The sequence below is a fragment of the Rhinoraja longicauda genome, unplaced genomic scaffold, assembly GCF_053455715.1.
Source record: "Rhinoraja longicauda isolate Sanriku21f unplaced genomic scaffold, sRhiLon1.1 Scf000187, whole genome shotgun sequence".
NCBI lineage: Eukaryota > Metazoa > Chordata > Chondrichthyes > Rajiformes > Arhynchobatidae > Rhinoraja > Rhinoraja longicauda.
This window is the reverse complement of record NW_027601405.1, coordinates 137,146-163,008: the sequence shown is the minus strand read 5'-3', so window position 1 is coordinate 163,008 and position 25,863 is coordinate 137,146. Positions and strand designations below refer to the sequence as shown.

Genomic DNA, 25,863 nt, shown 5'->3' with positions numbered 1-25,863 from the left:
ATCGCTGGTCGGCACAGACTCAGTGAGCCGAAGTCCCCCTTTTCCACGGTGTGTCTCTAAACTAAGCTAAGCTAACTCAATAAAAACCTCAAGAAATTGCTTGTTTTAGCCAGACCACCTGTTTGTCAAGCGTTTCCTCTTGTTGCTGACTCGTGGAAACTTGCTCTTAAAATTTTCTGCCACCAAGCATGAAACTGCCCTTTCACAGATGTTATAATTTCCTCCAATTATACTTTTTTTTTAATAGGATCAGGTCTCCTCAGTAAAGGTATGAACTGAATATTCTGGGCTACTTGACATTTCAGAAGAAAGGAAAAGGAGGCCAGATAACTTTGTTGTTGAAGAATGAGAGCAGCATGGACATGAGAAACGACCTTGGCTTGAAATATCAAGACTGAGAGGTAGTTTGGACAGAGATAATAAGGGAAATAATTCACTGGTGGTTCTGGCCTGTTGTCCTCTCACAATAGTCACTGAAAGGCAGAGTGCAAATGAAAAAAAAATGGGGCCAGTAAGGAAACATAGAAAATAGGTGCAGGATTAGGCCATTCGGCCCTTCGAGCCAGCACCGCCATTCAATATGATCATCCTAAATCAGCACCCCGTTCCTGTTTTCTCCCCATATCCTTTGATTCCGTTAGCCTTAAGAGCAAAATCCAACTCTCTCTTGAAAACATCCAGTGAATTGACCTCTACTGCCTTCTGTGGCAGAGAATTCCACAGATTCATAGCTCTCTGGGTGAAAAGTAATGGGAAGGTACAGCAATAAACACAGTGCCTGTATCTCCTGATAGATTTGGCATGGCTCAGTGATGCAGCCGGTAAAGTTGCAGCATTGCTGCTCTAAAGATCTGGGTGCAATCACGATGTTGCTGTCTTTGTGGAGACTTGATCTTCTCGAGATCATTATCCCAGTTATTTTCTCTCGGATACATTTTGAAAAATTAAACCGTGGCAGGACTTACACAGTAAATGGGAGGGCCCTAGGGGGTATTGCAGAACAGAGAGACTAAATGGTGCAGGTAGATTCCTTGAAAATGGCAATGCAGGTAAACAGGGTGGTGAAAAGGACGCTTGGCATTGTTGCCTTTATCGGTCAGGGCAATGAGTACAGGTGTACGGACGTCTTGTTACAATTGTACAAAATGTTGGTGAGACCACACTTGGAGTACTATGTGGTGTTCTAGTCAACTAGTCAACTATAGGAACATCATTAAGCTGGCAAGGGTGCAAAAAAAGATTTAAAAGCATGTTACCAGGACTGGAGGACTTGAGTTATAAGGAGAAACTAGATAGGCTGCTGCTTTTTCCACTGGAGCATAGGAGACTGATTTTACAGTGGTATACAAAATCAAGAGAGGCATATATAAGGTGAATGGCAGCATCTGTGGAGAGAAATGGACAGATGACATTTGGGTTAGGACCCTTCTTCAGAGAGAAAAAGGGTAGCAATCCAAAATGTTGTCTGAATATTTCGCTCCACATATACTGCCTGACCTGTTCAGTGTCTCCAGCATTGCTTTTTTCAAGATTTCATCACCTGCAAACTCTTGTAGTTCTCTAGATACAGTAAATGGCACAATCTTTTTTTTCCAGGGCAGAAGAGTCTAAAAGTAAGGAGCATAGATTCAAGGTGGGAGTTGAAAGATTTAAGAGAGAGCTGAGGGGGATTTTATTCACAAAGTATGTAGAAACATAGAAACATAGAAACATAGAAAATAGGTGCAGGAGTAGGCCATTCAGCCCTTCGAGCCTGCACCGCCATTCAATATGATCATGGCTGATCATCCAACTCAGTATCCTGTACCTGCCTTCTCTCCATACCCCCTGATCCCTTTAGCCACAAGGGCCACATCTAACTCCCTCTTAAATATAGCCAATGAACTGGCCTTAACTGAAATGAAGAAGTGGTAACAGTAGGTACAATTACAACATTTAAAAGACATTTGGTCAGGTACATGGTCAGGAAATCTTTATAAAAGTACAGGCAAATGGGACAGGTTCAATAGGCAACTTGGTTGGTTTGGAGAGGTTGGGGCAAAGGGCCTGTTCCCACGCTGTACTCACTCTCCTCCCTTAAGGTGTGCAAGCTATTAGGCTAATTAGCCACTAAATTGTTTCTGGTGTACAGATAAGTAGAATGTAGGAGAAATGATCGGATTGTGGGGTAAAGTTTAGTGTAGATTTAAACGGGTTATTATTGTTCATTGAAGACTCAGTGAACTAACGGATGTATTTCTGTGGTCTGACTCCAGTACGTCAATGAAAATTGACAGATAATTCTGAAGACCGGAGTACAGTGCAGACTTGGGGCTGTGTCTTGAAATAATACATTGTGAAACCAAACAGGATCTGGTGATGTGTGCAAGACTGAATGTATGAACAATACAAACCACGAATTGTCGCAGAAAAGATGACTGATGGAATTGTATGTGGTTGAGAACTTTGGTTCAGAATCTGGTCACACAAACTCAAGTAAAGACACTTGAAGATCATGAAGATAGAGGTGGTTTAAACAGATACTAAAAAAATAATTTAGATTCTAAAAAGGATCCTGGCTGAAATGTTGTCTATCCATGTTCTCCAGAGATCCTGCCGGACCTGATGTGTTACTCCATCATATAAGAAAATAACTGCAGATGCTGGTACAAATCGATTTATTCACAAAATGCTGGAGTAACTCAGCAGGTCAGGCAGCATCTCGCGAGAGAAGGAATGGGTGACGTTTCGGGTCGAGACCCTTCTTCAGACTGATGTCAAGGGGGCGGGACAAAGGAAGGTTACTCCATCATTTTGTGTCTTTTTGTAAAACAGCATCTGCAGTTCCTTAAGGCTAAAAATGAATTACTAAGCAGCGGATGAACAGCAGCAGACATTTAAGAAAATATTTAAAAATTTTCGCCAAATATATATTTATTTGAGAAAAAAAGAAAACTCTCAGCAAGAAAAATTCATCCTTTGCTCACTAAAGAAGTTAATGGTTAGTCTGAAGAAGAGTCCTAACCCGAAACGACACCCATCCATTTTCTCCAGAAATATTACCTAACCTGCTTAATTAGGAAGGATGTTAAAGGTTAGAAACATAGAAACATAGAAAATAGGTGCAGGAGTAGGCCATTCGGCCCTTCGAGCCTGCACCGCCATTCAATATGATCATGGCTGATCATCCAGCTCAGTAACCTGTACCTGCCTTCTCTCCATACCCCCTGATCCCTTTAGCCACATGGGCCACATCTAACTCCCTCTTAAATATAGCCAATGAACTGGGCTCAACTACCTTCTGTGGCAGAGAATTCCACAGACTCACCACTCTCTGTGTGAAGAAATGTTTTCTCATCTCGGTCCTAAAAGACTTCCCCCTTATCCTTAAGCTGTGACCCCTGGTTCTGGACTTCCCCAACATCGGGAACAATCTTCCCGCATCTAGCCTCTCCAACCCCTTAAGAATTTTATATGTTTCAATAAGATCCCCCCTCAGTCTTCTAAATTCCAGCGAGTATAAGCCTAGTCTATCCAGTCTTTCTTCATATGAAAGTCCTGCCATCCCAGGGATCAATCTGGTGAACCTTCTCTGTACTCCCTCTAAGGCTAGAATGTCTTTCCTCAGATTAGGAGACCAAAACTGTACACAATACTCCAGGTGCGGTCTCACCAAGGCCCTGTACAACTGCAGCAGAACCTCCCTGCTCCTAAACTCAAATCCCCTTGCTATGAATGCTAACATACCATTCGCTTTCTTCACTGCCTGCTGCACCTGCACACTTGCTTTCAATGAGCTTTATGGGGAGAAGGCAGGAAAATGGGGTTGAGAAGAAACAATAGATCCAACATGATTGAATGGCAGAGTAGACTTGTAGACCAAGTAGGCAGAGTAGACCAAATGGCCTAATTCTGCCCCTTGAACTTATGAACTTATGTTACTCCAGCACTTGAATGTAGACAAGATTAGTGAGAGGCTGGAAAATGGGGGAACTAATATAGAATAGTTCAAATGAACTAAACATAAAAATAGAGTGAGGGTAAAATAGCAGGAAATATAAATAGTCTCAGCAAGTATATTAAACAGAGAATCACAAGAAACATTGGCTCTTGGACAATGAGAGTGTAGGATTAATAATAGGAAATAAGAAAATTACAAAACCTTCAAACAATATTTTATATTTGCATTTGTGCTCAAAGATATTAAAAGTATCTGAGAAATAATAGCAATTCTGGAGGCAAAAATTAGGAACCTTAAATAATCATATCACTTGGAAAAACTCTAAATGTTAATGAGATTAAAAGTGCCCATATTTCCAGGTCCTTGTGTCCTGAAAAGAGGGTCTTAAAAGAGGATTTTGCAAAAATAGTGGATTCATTGTTGGTGATCTTCCAAAATTCCCTAAATTCAGAGAAAGTTTAGGAAGCTTCAAAGGCAGTAACCGATTTGTAAGGAAGGCAGAATATGGAAAGCAGGGGTCAAACGTCAGAATATATAATTGTCACATATATGGATCACGGAGCAATTAAATTCTTACTTGCATCAGCATAGCAGGCCTATAAACACATTAAACATAGATAACATAATAATAAAATAAATCAATAAATTAAAAACCCCATTATTTCGTCAAAAGCCCGAAGTCCTTAGTGCAACCAAGACAGTTCTTAGTTTAGTTAGCGTTTGTAGTGTTTTCGACACTACAAAGCTGTAGGCTGCTTAGCAGAAGGTTTGTCGTTATAAAAATGCTGGAAACTATTGTCAAGGAAATGAAGCCCACTTGCCAATTAATAAACAAACATGTTCCAGAGCAAAAAGTATACTCAAAGGACAGGATTCTCACACTCCAATTTTGCGTGATTGGGGCTGTGTCTTAACCTAATGCATTGTGAAACCATACAAGAAGACACCTTGAGATCTGGTGATATGGGGCGAGACAGAATGCATGAATAATGGCATACAAAGAATTCTCACAGAAAAGGTGACTCTGATGGAATTTGTATGTGATTGAAAAATTTAGGTCAGAATCTGGTCACGCAAACTTAAGTAAAGACATTTGAAATCCCTTTGGTGCTAATAGAAGGTTTCATTGAAATCGGCATTATATTTTTAAAGTTTTTCACATTTTAAAGTTTAAATCTATCTCCTAGGGAGGGAGGGGTTGGAGGGACGGGGGGAGGGAGAGAGGGGGGGAGGAGGGAGGATAAGGGGGGTTGATGGGGATGGAGTGGGGGAAGGGGAAGGGAGGGGGAGGCGGGGAGGGGAGGGGAGGGGAGGGGAGGGGAGGGGAGGGGAGGGGAGGGGAGGGGAGGGGAGGGGAGGGGAGGGGAGGGGAGGGGAGGGGAGGGGAGGGGAGGGGAGGGGAGGGGAGGGGAGGAGGGGAGGAGGGGAGGGGAGGAGGGGGGAGGAGAGGAGGAGGAGGAGAGGGTGCTGCACCAATGCCGGAGAGGTTTGAGCCCAATGGGTTCACTTGGTCTAGTTTTGTATCAGTTCGACAAATCTAGGCTGGATCAGATATATCCAAGAACACTGGAAACTGGAGAGGAAACTATCTTGGATACAGGCATGTGAGTGAGGTAACAAAAAAAGGAGGAAAAGAGCCAAGTGCTTGCGCGAGGCGTGCAGCGGGGGTCAAAAAAATTAGAAAATGTACATACAAAATTACTCGTTTCAAGCCTCTTTTAGTGTATTTCAGAGTAAAAACGGATATTACAAAATAATGTGAATGTGTCACTGTACGCTAATAACATTTTAGTAAATTCGCACATTAATTGATAATCAGCCCAAAAAGGTGGTAATTGGCTTTTATGCTGTGTTTTATATTTTAACCCCGTCTTAATTCATTTAGTTATATAATCTTGCACTTAAATTTAATATTTACTCATTACAGTTCCACCACTGATTTTCTGGCACTCTTGGTTCCAGAGCTTTCCTGGTTTATCCAGCCGGCCAAGGAATTCGGCTATGGTGATAGATTTACTGGCTCCAGCTGGGCTGGAGTTCTAGAGCCCTGGCCGCAGATTGCAAATTTAACCCACCGATCGGCCGTGGAAGTCCCGATGAGGTTGAGATTGGCTCACAGCAGTATGAATATTGACTTCTCTAACTTCAAGTAACTCTTGCTTTCCCTCTCTCTCTCTCTCTCTCTCTCTCTCTCCTCCTTCCTAGTTCTCCAACTCGTCCAGATCACATTTCATCTTTGTATGCCTCGTTGTCAACTTCCCCTAGCTAATGATCCATTCTACATTTTTCTTGATGTTCGTCCCCTTTGACCTCTCGTTTTCACCCCTTACCTTTCCATATCTCTGTTTCTCCCTCTCTCCTGGCTCTCAGTCTGAAGGAGGGTCTCGACTCAAAACATCACCCATTCTTTCTGTCCAGAGATGCTGCCTGTCCCACTGATTTACTCCAACATTTTGTGTCTAACTTCAGGCACTCCTTTGCTTCGAGGTCTAAATATTTCCTTAAAGTTTGTATAATTGTGTTCTAGACATGGTAACTGCTTAATCAAGTCATTAACAGGTTTAAAGTATTAATTATCTGTGATTTGTTAAGTTGTTGCAAGAGATGTGGCACTTAATGTTGTTGGATGTTAAAATGAAACTGTTTAACTGTGCTCTTATACTGATGTCACTTCCTGTGTACCAGATATAAAATGCATGTGAAAACAAAATAAAAGTCTTCACTTCCGGTTAGAGCAACACCGATGTATGAGAGCATGTGTGTTTATTCCTCCGAAGAATAAAAGACATAATACCGACTATCCTGCCCTTGAGATGCAAACGTCAACAGGTTATGGGCCCAGGAGGGATGGTGGAAGCCGATGGAACAGATTATGCTTCGACGGAGATGAAAATAATTACGAATTATGGGAAACAAAGTTTTTAGGCCACCTGCGGCTACAAGGCTTAAAGTCAACAATTCTGAACGAGCCGGCTACCGACGAAGAAGACGACGAGGAAGCCGAGAAAAACGAAAGAGCCTACGCCGAGCTGATACAAGTGCTAGACGACAAAAGTTTGTCGCTCATTATGAGAGAAGCGGCAGATGACGGGAGAAAAGCGTTGCAGCTACTGAGGAGCCATTACGCGGACACAGGGAAGCCGCGAGTGATCGGCCTCTACACCGAGCTGACGTCGCTGAAAAAGGCCATAAACGAAAGTGTAACAGAATACATTATTCGTGCAGAAACGGCGATTACAGCACTAAGAAAAGCAGGAGAGACTCTTAGTGACGGGCTGCTGATTGCCATGATTCTGAAAGGCTTGCCAGAGACATTTAAGCCATTTGCCATCCACATAACACAGGGTGATGAGAAGACAACTTTTGGTGAGTTTAAGACCAAGTTAAGAAGCTACGAGAGCACTGAAAAATTTAGCGGCCATATGAGTGACGACAACGTAATGAAAGCAAGAGGCTGGGTGAAAGAAAGGACTAAAGGCTCGGAGAAAACATTCACCTGCTACAACTGCGGTCAGACGGGACACAAAGCATGGGAATGCAGCGGAGAGCGCAGCGGTAAAGAACAGAGACAGTGGTGCAGTTTTTGCAAGAGCCCCACTCATAAGGAGGCAAACTGCAGAAAGAAAAAGCGAGACAACGTGAAACAAGCATCCGACTCCAACGACCACACATTTGCATTCAAAATAAATGACTGCCAGGCAAGTGAAGAGACTCGTAAAGGGCTTATGGTCGACACGGGCGCAACGTCACACATAATCACAGACATTGAAAAGTTTAAGAACTTTGATGAGACTTTCCAGCCCGCCAAACACTTCATCGAGTTGGCTGACGGGACAAGGACGAGCGGTGTCGCACGGAGGAAAGGCGAAGCAGAGGTGTACCTGAGAGACAGCGAGGGCCGTCGTGTGAGGACGACGCTGAGAGAGGCGTTGTACATCCCATCATTCCCACAGGACATCTTCTCTGTCAAGGCAGCAACGACCACCGGAGCTTCAGTGATCTTTGGCCAAGGCAGCAACGAGCTCATCCACAAGAACGGTACCAAGTTCGACATTAAGGAGTACGACAGACTATACTATCTAAACACTGTAAGTCATAAAACTAATGACGGATGTCACGGGTGTTATGATATTCAAACATGGCACGAGATACTTGGTCACTGTAACTATGATGATGTATCACAGTTAGAGAGGGTAACAGAGGGCATGAAAATCAAAGGTAAAGTTGATAAGTCCAAACTCAACTGTGAGGTCTGTATAAAAGGCAAATTTGCACAGAGCAGGAACAGAGAGCCAGATGTAAGGGCTAAAGAAGCACTTGAGTTAGTGCATACTGATTTGGCTGGCCCTATAGAGCCAGAAGCAAAAGATGGATACAAATACATACAAACTTTCACAGATGACTATTCAGGAGCAGTGTTTGTTTACTTCTTGAAAACAAAACGTGACACTATAAAAGCTACAGAAAAGTTCATAGCAGACGTGGCCCCCTATGGAAAAATTAAGTGCATAAGGTCTGATAATGGCACAGAGTTCACAGCAGCAGATTTCCAATCATTGCTCAGTAGAAATGCCATAAGGCATGAAACCTCCGCACGTTACTCCCCTCATCAAAATGGGACAGCTGAGAGAAACTGGAGAACGCTATTTGAAATGGCAAGGTGCATGCTACTCGAGAGTAACCTACCGAAAGAATTGTGGACATATGCTGTAATGACTGCTGCAGTAATCCGCAACAGATGCTACAACAAACGTGTTGGTCAGACTCCACACTACATGGTGACAGGCAGAAAGCCTAATCTTTCAAAAATGAAGAAGTTTGGATCAGTCTGTTTCTCATACAAACAAGTCAAAAAGAAGTTAGACTCAAGATGTGAAAAAGGGATTTTTGTAGGTTATGACAAAAACAGCCCTGCATATTTAGTCTACTACCCAGAGACAGGGCGAGTTCTCAAAAACAGACTAGTGAAGTTCATAACAAAAAGTGTAACTGAAAGCCAAACTCAGACAGATATGGAGATGAGTGATGATGACTATCCTGGGAAGAGATTAACATCCCCCAGACCAAACGCAGAGGTGACTGATCAGAGTCCAGAAGTGACACTGAAGTCACACACTGATACTACTGAGAGTGATAGCAACACTCAAACTGGACAGGGTGAAAGTAGTCAGAACACACGCTACCCTAAGAGAGAAAGGAAAAGGCCACAGTACTTACAAGACTATGAGTGTAAAGGAGAAGAGGATGACCAGATAAATGTAAATGTAGACTACTGCTACAGAGTGATGTATAATGTTCCACAAACCTTCAAAGAAGCTATGAGCTCATCAAAATCTGACATTTGGGCTAAAGCTATGAAGGAGGAAATCGAATCTCTCAAAGAAAATGACACATACACTCTAACCACACTACCACAGGGCAAAAATGCAGTGGGGGGGAAGTGGGTGTTTGCAGTAAAAGAATCTTCAGATAAGACTGAGACATACAAAGCCAGGTATGTTGCAAAGGGGTATAGTCAAGTAGTAGGAATAGATTACAAGGAGACGTTTTCCCCAACAGCTAACATGACATCAGTGCGCAGTCTGATGCAGCTAGCAGCTCAGTACGATTTGGAATTACACCAGATGGATGTGAAAACAGCTTATCTACATGCTCCAATAGATTGTGAGCTGTATATTGAACAACCTGAAGGATTTGAAGTGAAAACAGACACAGGTAAAAAGCTGGTCTGCAAACTTAACAAATCACTGTATGGACTGAAACAGTCAGGACGGAACTGGAACAAGATGCTGCATGATCATCTCAGTAAAAATGGTTTCGCACAAAATCCAGCAGATCACTGCGTGTACAGTAAAGAGACTGAAAATGAGAGAATAATTCTGATCATGTGGGTTGACGACCTAATTATTGCTGCCAGTGATAAAGAATCTCTCAATGGTGTGAAAGAAATGCTAAGTGCAAAGTTTAAGATGAAAGATCTTGGGAAACTTAGACATTTTCTAGGCATTGATTTTTCACAGACAGAGGGAGAAATAAAAATGAACCAAAAGAGGTACATAGCAAAAATACTGGAGAAGTTTGGAATGTCTGACTGTAAAACAAGGTCAACTCCATGTGAACAGAAACAAAACTTTTATGATGATGATGAGCCTGTTAATCCAACACAATACAGGGAAGTGGTAGGCAGCTTGATATATGTGATGACATGTACAAGGCCTGATTTAAGCTGGATTGTCAGTAAACTGTCACAATATCTAGCAGAGCCTAAAGAACAACATTGGATAACTACCAAACATGTGTTGATGTACTTAAAGGGTACTATAAACCAGGAGCTGTGTTACAAGAAAAGAGAGGAAAAACTCAAACTTGTTGCATACAGTGACGCTGACTGGGCGGCAGATCAAAATGACAGGCGAAGCACAACAGGATATTGTTTTAGTTTGTCTGAAAATGGGCCTGTTATTTCATGGAAATCCAAGAAACAGCAGACAGTGGCCTTATCCACATGTGAAGCCGAATATATGGCAATGGCGGCTACTACACAAGAGAGCTTGTATCTTGTGCAGCTATTGAAAGGAATGGACAAAGATTGCCAGTACGAGCCAGTGAAAATCTTTGAGGACAATCAAGGTGCGATTGCATTATCAAAGAACCCAGTGAACCGACAAAGATGCAAACATATCGACATTAGGTATCATTTCATTCGGTCTGCACTCAGTGATAAGAAAGTAATCATTGAGTATTGTCCAACAGCAGACATGGTTGCAGATATCTTAACTAAGCCTGCAACAAAGTTTAAAACTGAGAAATTCAGGGATTATATGTTTGGAGTGTAAAATCATAACAACATTTTTTTTTTGAAAGGTTGAACACTGTAAATGTGTAAAATGTGATGATACAGAGAATGTAATCAGATTAAGTTATGTTGTATATGTTGTTAAATGTAATGCACAGCATAAGAGCAAGTGGGGGTGTTGGATGTTAAAATGAAACTGTTTAACTGTGCTCTTATACTGATGTCACTTCCTGTGTACCAGATATAAAATGCATGTGAAAACAAAATAAAAGTCTTCACTTCCGGTTAGAGCAACACCGATGTATGAGAGCATGTGTTTATTCCTCCGAAGAATAAAAGACATAATACCGACTATCCTGCCCTTGAGATGCAAACGTCAACAAATGTAATTTTATTTTGTATGAGACAAAGAGAAAATGTATGAAATATGTGAGTGCAAAGGATGTTATGCGATTTTAAATCTGGATTAGGAGAATGTTGAATAAATCTTATGCTCTGACAGAATAGGGTGTGATTGTAAGAATCTGCTCCTGTGTTTTAAGAGGCAGTGTCTCTTTACACAGCTGCCAGCCCTAGGTCATCTACAAGGCACGCTGCTTCAGGAAAGTTACCAGCATCTACAAAGACTCCTCACACCTGTTTTGTTAGTGTGTTTCCTTTCTGTAACCTGCTACAGTACAGCTACACAACTAATTAACAGAGGCTTTACACTCCAGTCAGGTTCAGCCATTTTAATTCAGGATCACTCTGGCTACAGCCTCATGGGTAATATATCCCCGGTACTGCACCACTGGGTGCGCTATTCCCATAACATCCCCCTTTATATACAAAACAGATATGTACAGGAACTTTACATGTATAGCCATAAATTAAATTCTTCCATGGTATCTTATTTCACTGAGTCCAACATGTCTCTAACAGTCCATTTTCCAACATGCCTTTGACAATCCATTTCCGTGGTAGCTTCCAAATTTTCCTCCCTTGGATCTGCGACAGTTCAGTGCTCGGAATTATCTAAACTTTGAACAACACATGTCTGGTTCCTCATTCCCTTTCCCTTTTTATCTATTAATTTGTTTGTTTATTTATTTAGTTTTATTAGCCATTACATAAAACAATGCATATCAAACTATAACCGAAAATATAACATTAACTTTTTAAACATAACCCAATAGCCTTTACATCTATATTTAACTACATGTACAGGCCCTATCCTTATGTGGGCACATAATCCTGCAGATAGCGTGGTTTTCGAACGCATCTACCAGATCTTGTTGTCAGGGTTTGATGCTCCCTGGGGACCGGTGGTCGGCTCATAGGTCGATTTTCTCGCTCCGGTTCAGGCAACGTCACCAGGTCATCTAGGTCAACATCAACGCGACGAAATGGCTCGTTGGTCTTCCTCAGATGGCGCCGATTCCGACGATAGATGACGCCGTCCTCGGTTCTGACTTCATAAGATCTGGGTTGCGCAACACGGCCTACAACCACAGCCTTCCTCCAGGACTGATGTCGATTATCGGTCGGCTTCACTCGAACTGGATCGCCAGCTTTCAGGGGAATCAGATCTTGAGATCCTCAACTCATCTTGAGATCTTGAGATCCTCAACTCATCTCTTACTTTTTTTGGAATTTCAGGTTTGAGCAGCCTCTGAGTAGTCGGTAGAATGGTCCTGGTACGTCTGTTCATCAATCTTTGAACTGGACTGCTACTCATGCCAGATGTTGGTGTGTTGCAAAAAGCTAGTAGGCTCAGGTAAGGGTCAGCTCCGGCAGCCTTAGCCTTCCTCAGCAATGACTTCGCAACTTTCACACTGCTCTCCGCCTTTCCATTACTCTGTGGATAATAGGGTGATGTGCTCGTATGTTCAAACTGCCACTTCTTGGTAAAACTCTTGAACTCCTCAGCTGTGAACTGTGGCCCATTATCTGTGATGAGCTGATCTGGTATTCCATATCTTGCGAACTGGCCTTTCATTTTATGGATGACATTCACTGCCAGTGTTTTCTCTAGATAGTCTATTTCCCAATATCCTGAGAAATAGTCCACAGTGATCAAATAGTTCCTTCCATCCAAGTGGAACAAATCTGCACCCACCTTCGCCCATGGTCTCTCTGGAAATAGGAGATGAGCTCTGGGTCAACATCCTTCTTGTTCTCTGGCCAGCCTCGTTTGATCACCTCTTGCAGTTTCTGCATAGTCTCATCTTCTCCTGTTGCATCCCTTATGCCATTTAGCAGAGGCTGTGCTATTGGGATGTGCCTTGCCAGGTTTACAGTCTCCAGTTCTCTCATGGTCTTGTCAGTCTTGCCAGTCTGAATATATGCTTTGCTCAGCGTGTCTGTAAGGTGCATCTCCTTCCCTGGTCTGTATCTTATTGTCACATCATAGGTCTGCATCCTCACCAGCATCCTCTGCAATCTCTTTGGTGCCCGATGAAGTGGTTTTGTGGCGATTATCTCCAGTGGCTTATGGTCTGACTGCACATTCACCGGCCTTCCATATGTGTACACATGGAACCTCTCTAGACCAAACATCACTGCCAGCAATTCTTTTTCTATTTGTGCATATCTGGTCTCCGCATCCGTCAGGGCCCTGCTGGCATAGGCAACTGGATGGCCCTCCTGCATCAGCGCCGCACCGTCCAGTTTCTGACGCGTCGGCCTGAACTGTCAGCTCCTTGGATGGATCATAGTATCTGAGTACTGGCTCGGCAGTTACTAGCTTCTTTATGTCCATCACCGCCCTGTCATGCACCTGTGCCCACCACCAAACTACATCCTTCTGTGTCAGCTTGCGTAGCGGTTCACATAGGTCGCTTAATCCAGGAAGGAATTTGCTCAAGTAGTTAACAAAGCCAATAAATCGCTGAACTCCTTGGACATCCTTTGGGTTAGGCATATGTAGCACGGCTTCTACCTTCCCTGGATCTGGTTTCAGTCCTGCAGCAGAGACTCTATGTCCTATGAAAGTGACTTCCTTCACCTTCAGCTTTGCCTTCTCTATGTTCAGCTTCAGGTGACGGTCACGACATCTCTCCATCAGAGCTTTAACCTCCCTGTCATGGTCTCTTTCTGCTTCCTCTGCCGTTTTTCCTTTCCCAAACACTAGGATGTCGTCAGCAACAGACCTCACTCCTTCCAGGCCCTCCAGCACTTGGTTCTGTCGTCGCTGGAACTCCTCAGGGGCCGTGGACAGACCAAACGGCATGCGTCTCCACCTATATCTACCATATGGTGTGTTAAATGTCGTAAGCTGAGAACTCTCATCATCCAGTTCCACATGCCAAAACCCATTCTTGGCATCAAACGTGCTAAAGACCTTGGCATCATTCAAGTCGGTGAGGACATCTTCGATCGTCGTCATTGGGTAATGACTTCTTTTAAGCCCCTTGTTCAGATCCCTCGGGTCTAAACACACTCTCAACTTCCCATTGGGCTTTTCTACACACACAAGGCTGGATACCCATGGTGTGTGGGTCTCTATTGGGGCAATTATTTCCGCTTCTGTCAGTCTGCCCAACTCCTCTTTCAGCTTACTCCTTAAGGCTACAGGGATTCTTCGTGGTGGGTGGATCACCGGCGTTATGCTGTCAGCTACCAGCAGATGGTACTTGCCCTCAAATTTACCTGTCCCTTCAAACACATCAGCATACTCCGCTATCAATCTTTCCTTGGTCAGAGGGATTTCACTGCCACTCAGTGTCATTATGTTCTCTGTACAAACTGAGATGAGCCCCATCTGCTGGGCTGCCCAGCTTCCCAGGATTGGAATGCAGTCTTCCTCCAGGACTACAAACTCGACTTTGTATTTCCTTCCATTCTTCGGGTTCACCAGTCTCATCGTGCTTTTCCCAAGAGGCACCACTGTCGTATTGTTGTACATGGACAATACTTGCTTGGTTTCATCCACATCCTTCGCATACATCTTGGGAATGATGTTACATGTGGCTCCACTGTCCACCTGGAATTTTACTTCCTTCCCTATCAGCATCATGGTCGCAAAGATTTTCTTTGGGAATTGAGTCTCCTCAACCCTGTGCACACTTTCTGCTTTTCCTGCCGTCTGGTTGAACTACTTCCATCTGGCAGACGTTACAAGGCCTTCTACGCCCGCACCTCCAGACTAAGAAACAGCCTTATCCCTAGTTATAGCTACTCTGAATCAGTCCTGCTGAGAGCCTGCCATGATCTGTCTCTTCCCCCAGGGTCATCTGGCACAACTGACCCCTGCATGAACCTTTTTTTGCACTTTACCTTGTTCCCCCTTTTTCTTTTTCCTTCCCCCCCCCCTTTCTTGTTTTCATTTTTGCGTGATTTATTTATTTATTTGATTTGATAGCATCAATATTCAAAATCTCGTTGTACGTGTACAATGACAATAAAGGATATTGTATTGTATTGTATTGTATTTAAGAAGTTGTGTGGAGGTGGAGTCACATGTCCATCTTCTCGTTTCCTTTATTCTTTGGATTAGGTGTTGTAAGTTTTCACCGTGGAAATTAATTGTTTCGTCTAAGTTTTCCAGTTATTTGTGAAGGTTGTAAAGAGACGCATGGAGTTTTGTTTTGTAATACCCGTGTTTTTTAAATTGTTTCTTTCCTTTGAAATCGATTTGTGGGAGACCTGGATTCCACTGGCCGTTTGGAATCCAAATTAAGGTGTTAGAAATATGGGTGTCTCTAATCTGGATATAAGATGCCTTCATTTCAGAAGGAAATTGGCATTTGAGGAGATTTGTGATTAAGGTATATTTGAATTGGGAATTTGAAATTGGTATTTTGAGTGATTGGAATGTTTGGGGAGCAATCCTGTTAGCAAAAACAATTTTTAAGAATGTTCTATTTTCCAGAAATATAAAAGATTTTTCACGGGAACTTTTGACATGCTGATGATACAGGAAATAACGAGGACAGTAAACAGCTAATGAAAATGAAACCGCAGATATCCCTTTAAAACATTTTGTTGATGGATCTAGAATGGTCAATGGAACCAGGAAAACGGGATGTAGATTTTTGTAGAGAATTACCATGTCACACAGCTAGCAAACATCACTGTTCTAGACGTGAATGTTTCCCAATTAGATACTCAACCTTTTGAATGTGACTCTGTTTTTGAACAGTGCACTCTAGCAGAACACTCACTTTAAATGACATTCTAGGAAGATCTGATAGCTTTTGTGTTTTCTGAAGGATCAGTGATGTTCAATATGTAGATGACATTATTTCCCAACCTACAAGCGTCTGAGACTGACAGCCTTAACCTTTTACTATCTTTAGCGGCCATGGGACACAAGGTCTCAAGAGAAAGACTGCAACTTTGTCGACCAATGCAACACCAGGTTCCTCCACTTCTTAACAGTGACCATAAGTTCATATGTTCTAGGAGCAGAATTAGGCCATTCGGCCCATGAAGTGTACTCCACCATTCAAACATGGCTGAACAATCTTTCCCTCTCATCCCCATTATCCTGCTTTCGCCCCACAACCCCTGACACCCTTACTAATCAAGAATCTGTCTTGCTCCACCTTAAAAATATCCATGGACTTGGCCTCCACATCCTTCTGTGGCAATGAATTCCACAGATTTACCACCCTCTGACTAAAGACTCAATGACCAGTGACACGCAGTCAAACATCTAATGAGGGGTAAAGTGGAGTGTTAGTCCAACCTTTTGTACAAGCACCAATGCACTCTCCAGGTCCTGATAGATCTACCATTGCTGTTTACAAAGCAAGGACACCCTCTGAGTTGAGAGCTATAGTGATGGCATGCCCAACCCCAAAGATAATGTTGAAAAATTCATTCATAAATTAGACAAACTGTGCAGACGTCATAAACAAACTAAATGTGATATTGATAATAGACAATAGACAATAGACAATGTACAGGAGGAGGCCATTCGGCCCTTCGAGCTAGCACCGCCATTCACCGTGATCACGGCTGATTATCCGCAATCAGTACCTCGTTCCACAGAGAGTTCCACAGCTTCTCAAATCTCTGGGTGAAAAAGTTTTTTCTCATCTCTGTTCTAAATTGCCGACCCCTTATTCTTAAACTGCGGCCCCTGGTTCAGGACTCCCCCAACATCGGGAACATGTTTCCTGCCTCCAGCATGTTCAATCCCTTAATAATCTTATATGTTTCAATAAGATCCCCTCTCATCCTTCTAAATTCCAGAGTATACAACCCCAGTTGCTCCAGTCTTTCAGGCCAGGCTCTCGATGCGATCCTTGGTTCATCTCAATGTAAAACTATCCAAATACATTTTGATTGGGACAATTTTACAGAAATTGATGCTGCACTTTGGTGTTTTTTGAAAAACTCTGTTATGTGAATGCTAGATGTAGTAGATTGTGACTAGATTTATTCTAATGTTCAAAACCATGGTGAGGACTTTGGGATGTATGTAGATCGCGTCCGTAATGTCTTTGTAAAATATTCAGGATTAGAACAGTGAACAGACGAGTCTGCTTGAGTCAGTGCTATTGTACACAGGTTGCAATTTCATATAAAACAAATGTTCTGTGTAACTTGTATAGGATGGGAAGCCAAAAATGAAGAAGATGTTTTGCCAGTCTTACAGCATTGCTTGTGCCAGGCTGAACCATGGCAGCAGAGAGCTAGTGAGAGACCAGGAAGTACTCTGGTAGAGAAATTTTATCCTGCGGGTACTTTTAGATGGGCACATGGAAGTGCAGGGAATAGATGGATCATGTACAGGCAGATTAAATTGATTTGGCATTATGTTCAGCACAAACATTGTAGGCCGAATGTCCCATTCCTGTGTTGTACTGTTCGATGTTCTACACTGGAGGTTAATCAACCAGTGATTCCATCATTAACATTCTACTGACTAATCAGGACTCCTGTCCTGGCACCAGAGTCTTTGTCGTTGAGACTAAATACTTTTAAGGTAACATAGTCCACTAAAAATAAAACTAGCCACAAATGATAGACTCTATTTTTCTCTCTGATCTAAAGCTATTTTTTCCCATTAACACTAACCTACAGACCTGCTCAAAAGTACTTCAGCATTTTTCTTCCTTCCACTCGTATCAACCGTTTGAAACAATTTGTTATGTCATGAAGAAATAGGTTTTTATTTCATTCCAGGTGAATAAACACAATTGCAGTTGTTTCAAACAACTACACTATGTTCTTGATAACTCCATATTGACATGAATTTCCATTTGTACACAAACAACACTTACACTTCCAAAAATGTATTTGATAAAACTGCATCAAAGGTAATTGCTGAAATAAAAGCTCATATTGCAGGAGCTAACATATTGGAAGGGGCACTGGGCTGACAGCAAACAGAGACTAAGTTTGTGTCTTTCCCAGTTGCTAAGGTGCAATGGGTGGTGAGTGACAACTTCTTACAATTTATTTAATAGATTGAATGAGGGGACTAGATGTACATTTGCTAAATTTGCTCTTGACGTCAGATAGGCGAGTCAATTGCAAAAAGGAGAAAAGGAAACTACTAATAAATACAAGTAGATCAATGAACAAATATTTGACAAACGGCTTTTATTATGGCATAATGTGAAATTGCCCATCTTGGAACAAAATAGAGTGAAGGATATTATCTAAATGACAGATTGCAGAACTCTGAGAACGGGATCTGGGTGTCTCAGTGTGTGGACTAGAACAGGAAGAGAAAGTAATTCAGAAAGCTAATCGTATTTTATCATTTATTTCCTGAAGAATTTAATATTAAATTAGGGAGAAAAGGATACAAAGTGCTGGAGTAACTCAGAGGATCAGGAGGATCTCTGGAGAGCATGGAATAGTGATGTTTTGGGCCATGAGCCTCAATTAGACAGGTTATGCTTCAATCAAGCTAGGCTAGGATCCATCAGAATTTAGAAGTGTGAGTAAGGTTATGACTAAAATACAAGACAAAATTGCACAGGGTCTTGGATCAGAGATAGAAAGGGTAGACAGTTTTGAAAGGTCCAGTCTTTTAAAATGCCAAAAAAGGAGGGGAGAGGAGGATGTATTGGTAGTGAAATCTCACGGGACATGCTAGAAATTTAGTTTAGAGATACCGCAATGGAAACAGGCCCTTATGGAGGATGAATCTGTTAAATGTGAACACTGGTGGGGAAGGTGGTAATATTAAGAAAAACTTTATCCTTGCTCTGGATGAGTTGAGGGGAATGAGAGCAGAGGTATAACAAATATAGAAAATACAGTTGTTAGTTTTGAGTCTTAAATGAGTCTTAGTTATAGTTTAGGGATACTGAATGGAAACAGGCCCTTCAACCCACTGAATCCCACACCAAGTATCAATCACCCAATCACACTAGTTCTGTTTCTCATCCATTCCCTACGCACTAGGGGCAATTTTTTCAGAGAGGCCCATTTACATCCAAACCCGCATATATTTTGGATGCACCCAGAGGAAACCCATATGGTCACAGGGAAAAATGTGCAAACTCCAAACAGACAGCAGTAGAGGTCAGAATCAAAGCAGAGTCTCAGGCTTGGTGGCACAGCAGAGTGTACCTAAGGCTTGTCTTGAATGAGTCTGGTACATTGTCCGTCAGGTTTGATTCTGTAAGGATGGCAAAATCATATAATTGATTAATTCATCTGTGGGACAGTTCCCCAATTTAGACACCGGGTCTCCAAATGTTTGTGAGCAGAACTTTGCAAACTCCACTGGGCTTGGAACAACCTAGCTGTGTTTGAATCCAGAGCGCAGGTCTGTACAGGTGGTCTGTCAGCTTTTATTACTTCTCTGTATCAATGTAGAGGTGACAATGTGACTGAAAGGCTCACATGTCCATTCTGGAGCCATTGAGAACTACCAAGCCATTTATTCGAACTTTTCAGCATATCTCGAAAATGATGGCAGATTTGTGATCATCAATAACCTATTGAACATCTTCAACGCTGAATTTAATAATCTGGGGTGAAGAAAACGGTTAAAACTGAAGACCTCCAGCCTCCACGGTAAATAACATACTAAAAATGCAACATGTCTTATGCACATGTGTATGAAAGTATTGGAATCAATAAGAATATAAATTCCTGTTGAAGACATTTTTTGAATTTTCATCTTGATTTTCCTTTAATCCATCCAGGCACAAGATAAAACATGACCTACCTTAGGAAATAAATGTACAACATCTGGTGTAACTTTAAAAATTCTTTTAGGTTCTGCATAATAACTGATGTTTGTTTCCAATGGTGAATTTTCTTGTGTAACAATAAAATTTCGAGATGCATTGCAGCATTTCCCCAACCGTGACCTGGAAGAGAAAACATAATCTTAATATCACAGAAACATATGGCACAGAAACATACCTTTATGACCCACCTCATCCATGCCAACCATGTGAGGGAATGGTACAATTTTAGAAGGAACTGAGCTGCATTTGCATGTCTTAGGCCCCAGAGCACTAAATTATCCCATGGTATCAATGGTATCTCCAGAGTCCTGACCAATATTTATCCCTCAAACATTTTAACTACAATAAAGAATATTATTGCCATTTGTGAGAGGTTGCTGTGCATACATTGACTATTATATTTCTTACACTACACCAATGAAAATAATTTATTTGATTTTAACTGTGTTAGACTCAAGGGAGTTTATATAGCTCCCTTTCTAAAGCATGTTAAATAAACAAGGAAGCTATTTAATTATGGACATCATGGACTAATTTTCCCTAGCAATATTCCAGCAATCTGGTTGAAAATACATTTAATAGAGACCTATTTCTAGATTGTTTCGCTTCACTTAAGTAATTCAACAAGCAAGAGCTATAGCTTTACGCCAGACATTACTTGTGTATCAGGCACATATTAAGCGTCATGCAAAGATTATGACACATTGCCTGTGTTATAAGTCAACACTGCTTTAGTCGTAAAGTCAAAGAGTCATACAGCACATACAGCACAAAAACAGGCCCTTCAGCCCAACTCGTCTATGCTGATCAAGATGCCTCATCTAACCAAGTCCTATTAGCCACGTTTGGCGCATATCCTTCTAAACCTTTCCTATCCACGTACCTGTCCAAGTGCTTTCATCTGCACGAATTGGGACCTCACTGTCCCAGAATTATTTTTTGTTTAGATGTCTCCCCAATACTGAACTTATACTCCCCATTCCTTACCTCTGATCAACTAATCCTGATTCATTCGATTTCCCTGAGTATCCCAAATACTTTAAATAGTGGCAAATCATAGTCTAATTTCTAAACTATTATCTCATGTCCAGACAAAAGGCCCAAGAAAACTGCAACCTTCTTTGCAGACTTATGAAATATTTTGTTTAAACCAAGTTGGGCAAGTGAGAAGATATTTTAAACAAACTAAATTGATAGGATTCCAACTGCATCGTCCAATGTACAAATATTTATTTTAAAAGGAGTATCGTGAGCCATTTTGGGCACCATATCTGAGGAAGGATGTGATGCAGAGGGTCCGGAGGAAGTTTACAAGAATGATCCCAGGAATGAGCCTATACTTGCTGGACTTGGGAAGGATGAGGGGGGGATCTCATTGAAACGTACCAAATAGTGAAAGATTTGGATAGAGTGGATGTGGAGAGGATGTTTCCACCAGTGGGAGAGTCAAGGATCAGAGGTCATAGCCTCAGAATTAAAGGACGTTCTTTTAAGGAGATGAAGAGGAATTTCTTTAATCAGAGGGTGGTGAGTCTGTGGAATTCTTTCCCACAGAAGGCTGTGAAGGTCATCAATGGATATTTTTAAGCCTGAAATAGATAGATTCTTGATTAGTAAGGGTGTTAAGGGTTATGGGGAGAAGGCTGGAGAATGGGGTTAGGAGAGAGATAGATCAGCCATAATTGAATAGAGTAGACTTGATGGGCCAAATGGCCTAACTCTGCTCCTATCATTTACGACCTTATGACCTTGAAACATCATGAATTGATGTTTGTCAGACGCATAGCCAATGGTCTTGTAGTAACCAGTAGTCAATTCAATTGGCTGCTGACCTACCAAGCCACATATCTTTTCCCTCTTTTCCCTGGAACAAAGGAAGTTGATGAGTGACCTTCCAGAAATTTATAAAATCATGACACGCCTAGATAAAGTGGATGGCCATAATCTAAAACTATAAATTATTGGTTTAAGGTAAGAGGGATTGGTTTAAAGGGGGACTGATAGTAGTGGGTATATGGAATGAGCTGCCCAAGGAAATGGTAGAGATAGAAATAATCACAACATTTAAAAGACAGCATGGTGGCACAGCGGTACAGTTGCTGCCTTACAGCGCGAGAGTCCCAGTTCGATCTTGACTATGGGTGCTTGACCTGCATGGATTTTCTCAGGGATCTCCCATTTCCACCCATACTCCAACGATGTACAGATTTGTAGGTTAATTGGCTTGGTGTAATTTTAAAATTATCCCTAGTGTGTGTAGGGCAGTTTAAGTCTGCGGGGTTCGCTGGTTGACGTGGACTCGGTGGGCCGAAGGCCCTGTATCCGCACTGTATCTCTAAACTTAACTAAACATTTGGACAAGTACATGGATAAGAAGGATTTAGATGGAAACAGGCCAAATAATGGGTAAATGGGATAAGCTTAGGTAGACATCTTGGTTGGCACGAATGTGTTGGGTCAAAGGGCTATGGAGGGGGGGGGAGGGGGGGGACGGGAACTGCAAATGTAAAATTGTCTCTTCCGAACGGAGACGCGACCTTTTGTTTCTGGGCCGTGTCTCCGTTCACACTGCGGCCTACCAACGGCCAAACCCCTGGAGCTGGCGGCCTCCAGCTGGGACTCGCCTATGGAGGCTCCGGCCGCGTGGACGTCGAAAGCTCGCAGGCCCTGCCCTGGGTGGGGGCCGACATCAGGAGCTCCGGCAGCGGCAGTGTCTTCACCCGCTCCGAATCGCGGGGCTTGGATCGGCCCGCCGCGGACCTTTCACCGTCCGGCGCGGTCTGAAATAGGCCGTGGGATTTTTTCCGTCCGGCGGGGGCTTCAATGTCGGGAGTCCCGACGTGCAGCGGCGGCGGTGGCGTCTTCGCCTGCCCCGGATCACGGGGCTTGGGTTGGCCCGCTGCGGACCTTTCACCGTCCGGCGCCGCCTGGAACGTGGCAACTTCAACAGCACGACCACGGGAGAAGATGGCAGGGGAAGAGAAAAGACATTCTGGCCTTCCATCACAGTGAGGAGGTGACTGGAGGAGACTCACTGTGATGGATGTTTCTTTTGTTTGGTGTTGGTTCATGATTGTGTGTGTTATTGCTTATTTTTATTGCTCTTTGGGTAATCTTTCATTTCAATAGACAATAGACAATAGGTGCAGGAGTAGGCCATTCAGCCCTTCGAGCCAGCACCGCCATTCAATGCGATCATGGCTGATCACTCTCAATCAGTACCCCGTTCCTGCCTTCTCCCCATACCCCCTCACTCCGCTATCCTTAAGAGCTCTATCCACCTCTCTCTTGAAAGCATTCAACGAACTGGCCTCCACTGCCTTCTGAGACAGAGAATTCCACACCTTCACCAAACTTGTGACAAATAAACTTGACTATTGACTATTGAACTCACCCACACCTGCCAACAATGTCCCAGATACACTAGTCCCCCTTGCTTGTGCTTGGTCCATATCCCTCCAAACCTGTCCTATCCATGTGCCTGTCTAACCTTCATACACGATGGGAGAGTCCCAGTCTCAACTAGCTCCTCTGACAGCTTGTTCCATACACCCACCACCCTTTGTGTGAAAAAGTTACCCCTTGGATTCCTATTAAATCTTTTCCCCTTAACCTTGAACCTATGTCCTCTGGTCCTCTGGTCCTCGATTCCTTTACTCTGGGCAAAAGACACTATGAATCTACCCAATCTATTCCTCTCATGATTTTGTATACCTCTATAAGATCTCCCCTCATCCTCCTGCGCTCCATGGAATAGAGACCCAGCCTACTCAACCTCTCCATATAGCTCACACCCTCTAGTCCTGGCAACATTCTTGTAAATCTTTTCTGAACCCTTTCAAGCTTGACAATATCTTTCCTATAACATGGTGCCCAGAACTGAACACAATACTCTAAATGCGGTCTCACCAACGTCTTATACAACTGCAACATAACCTCCCAACTTCGATACTCAACACTCTGACAGATGAAGGCCAAAGTGCCAAAAGCCCTTTTGACTATCCGATCTACTCGACTCGTTATGAATTTGTTTTCATGAATAGTTTAAAGGCAGTTCATTTGCATTTCAGAAATAATAAAGTTTACGAATTACCTCAACTTCTCGTGCTCTTTTTTGTTCCTTACCCATCTACATTTCTGAAGTACCTTGAACAGTTTAACATAATCCTTCTCGGCAAACCTAAGAGCAAAAAAAACAAATAACAGAGTGTAAAAGGTGAGCAAAGTCTACCGTGTGAGAAACAATATGCAAATATAGTAGAAGTAGATCCCAAAGTTTGGAGCACCAGGAGCAAACTCACACAGTCACGGAGAGAAGGCGCAAGTGTGAGGAGTTGAACTTTGGGAGATCACGTGTAAGCGGAAAATATACAATTAATGTCATGACCCTTAACAGCACTTATGTACAGAGGGATCTTGGGATACAAGTCCATAACTCCCTGAAAATAACTACACTAGTAGATAGAGAGGTAATGAAGGCATTCGGCATGCTTATTTTCTCAAGTCTGATCTAAGTCTAATTCTTAGCATTGAGTTTTAGAGTCAGCAAGTTATGATGCAGCTTTATAGGACTTTGGTTAGGTCACTGCATGCATGCAGTATTAGTCGCCCCATTATATGAACGATGTGGAGGCTTTAGAAATGGTGTACAGGAGGTTTACCAGAATGATGCCGGGTATTAGCTACAGGAGTGATTGGAGAGACATGGATTATTTTCTCTGGAATGCCAGAGATTGAGGGGAGATAGAAAAATAGAAGATCTAATGGATGCATGTAAAAAATAATGATAGGTATAGACCAGGTGGACAGTCAGAACATTTTTCCTGGGATGGAAATTTTAGGTGAGAGATGGCAAAGTTTAAAGATGTGTGGGACAACCTTTTACTCAGAGATGGTGAGTGCCTGGAATGAACTGCCGCGGATGGTGGTGGAGGTTGATATCATAGCGGTATTTAAGAGACCTTTGAATAGGCATATGTATATGTAGGAAATGAAGGGATATAGATTATGTGCAGGCAGATGAGAGTTGGTCTTGGCACAATGTTGGGCATAGACATTGTGGGTCGATCAATCTATTTGTGTGCTGTATTGTTCTATGTTCAACATTCTATGAGTAACTGGTTGAAATGATTGGGTTAAGAGTCATGATAGCCCTCGGCCAGAACAAAAGCTACCTTTAGAAGATTGAAGGAAAAATCATATCAAAGGGTGGTCTGAGACATCCTGGGAAGAACCATCACAAGGAGAGCTCTTTTAAACTATGCCTGTCTCACCTTAAAGGTATGCCCTCTAGTATTTGATTTTTCCATCCTGGGAACAAGCTTCCGTCTACCCCATCTATGCCTGTCATAATTTTGCATACTTTTATCAGGTCTTCCCTGCACTTTCCCACGTTCTAGAGAAAACAAACCAAGTTCTCCCTGGAGCTGATACCCCCTAATACAGGCATCACTCTGGTAAACCTCCTCTGCACACTTTCCAAAGCCTCTACATCTTTCCTGCAATGGGGAAACCAGAACTGCATGCTAAACTCAAAATGCGACCTAACCAAAGCTCTATAAAGTTGCATTACGGACTTCGTGCATTATGACATCCAAACTAGCAGCAGGCCAATATGTCGTCAGCCACCCTGACAAGTTTCCCCTCCCAGTAGACATGTAGACATGTACTCAGGCATCATGTCTGTATGTAACAGCCTAACTGACTTTTTGGCACTATCGGAAATGAGGGGCTTGGTATCACCCTTTCTCAAGTACATCATTCAGGCAGCCCTTGGTATAATCAAAGTAAAAATGCACCACACTTTTCCCTGCAGGGAGTGCATGAACAGATGAATCGGCAAGGTTAGGTGTCCAAGAAGGGCAGCATTGATAACCGCCAATGGATCAACAGGAAGATGCAGTCAGGGTTAATCAGACTAAGATTGGAAATCTGATAGAGACAATGAACTAATACAAATCTGGGAGGGAACATACCACCTC

The 25,863-nt window shown here is 42.6% G+C and overlaps 1 protein-coding gene across 1 annotated transcript in view; it reads right to left on the bottom strand.

The window, feature by feature from the left end:
- LOC144590436 (alpha-2,8-sialyltransferase 8F-like) overlaps positions 1 to 25,863 on the bottom strand; it is an 89,132-nt gene that overhangs the window by 26,962 nt on the left and 36,307 nt on the right. The window contains exons 3-4 of the mRNA XM_078395049.1: positions 23,976 to 24,062; positions 19,858 to 20,002 (exon numbers count right to left, since the gene is read on the bottom strand). Coding sequence (XP_078251175.1) covers positions 19,858 to 20,002; positions 23,976 to 24,062 — 232 coding nt within the window. The remainder of the gene's footprint in view (positions 1 to 19,857; positions 20,003 to 23,975; positions 24,063 to 25,863) is intronic.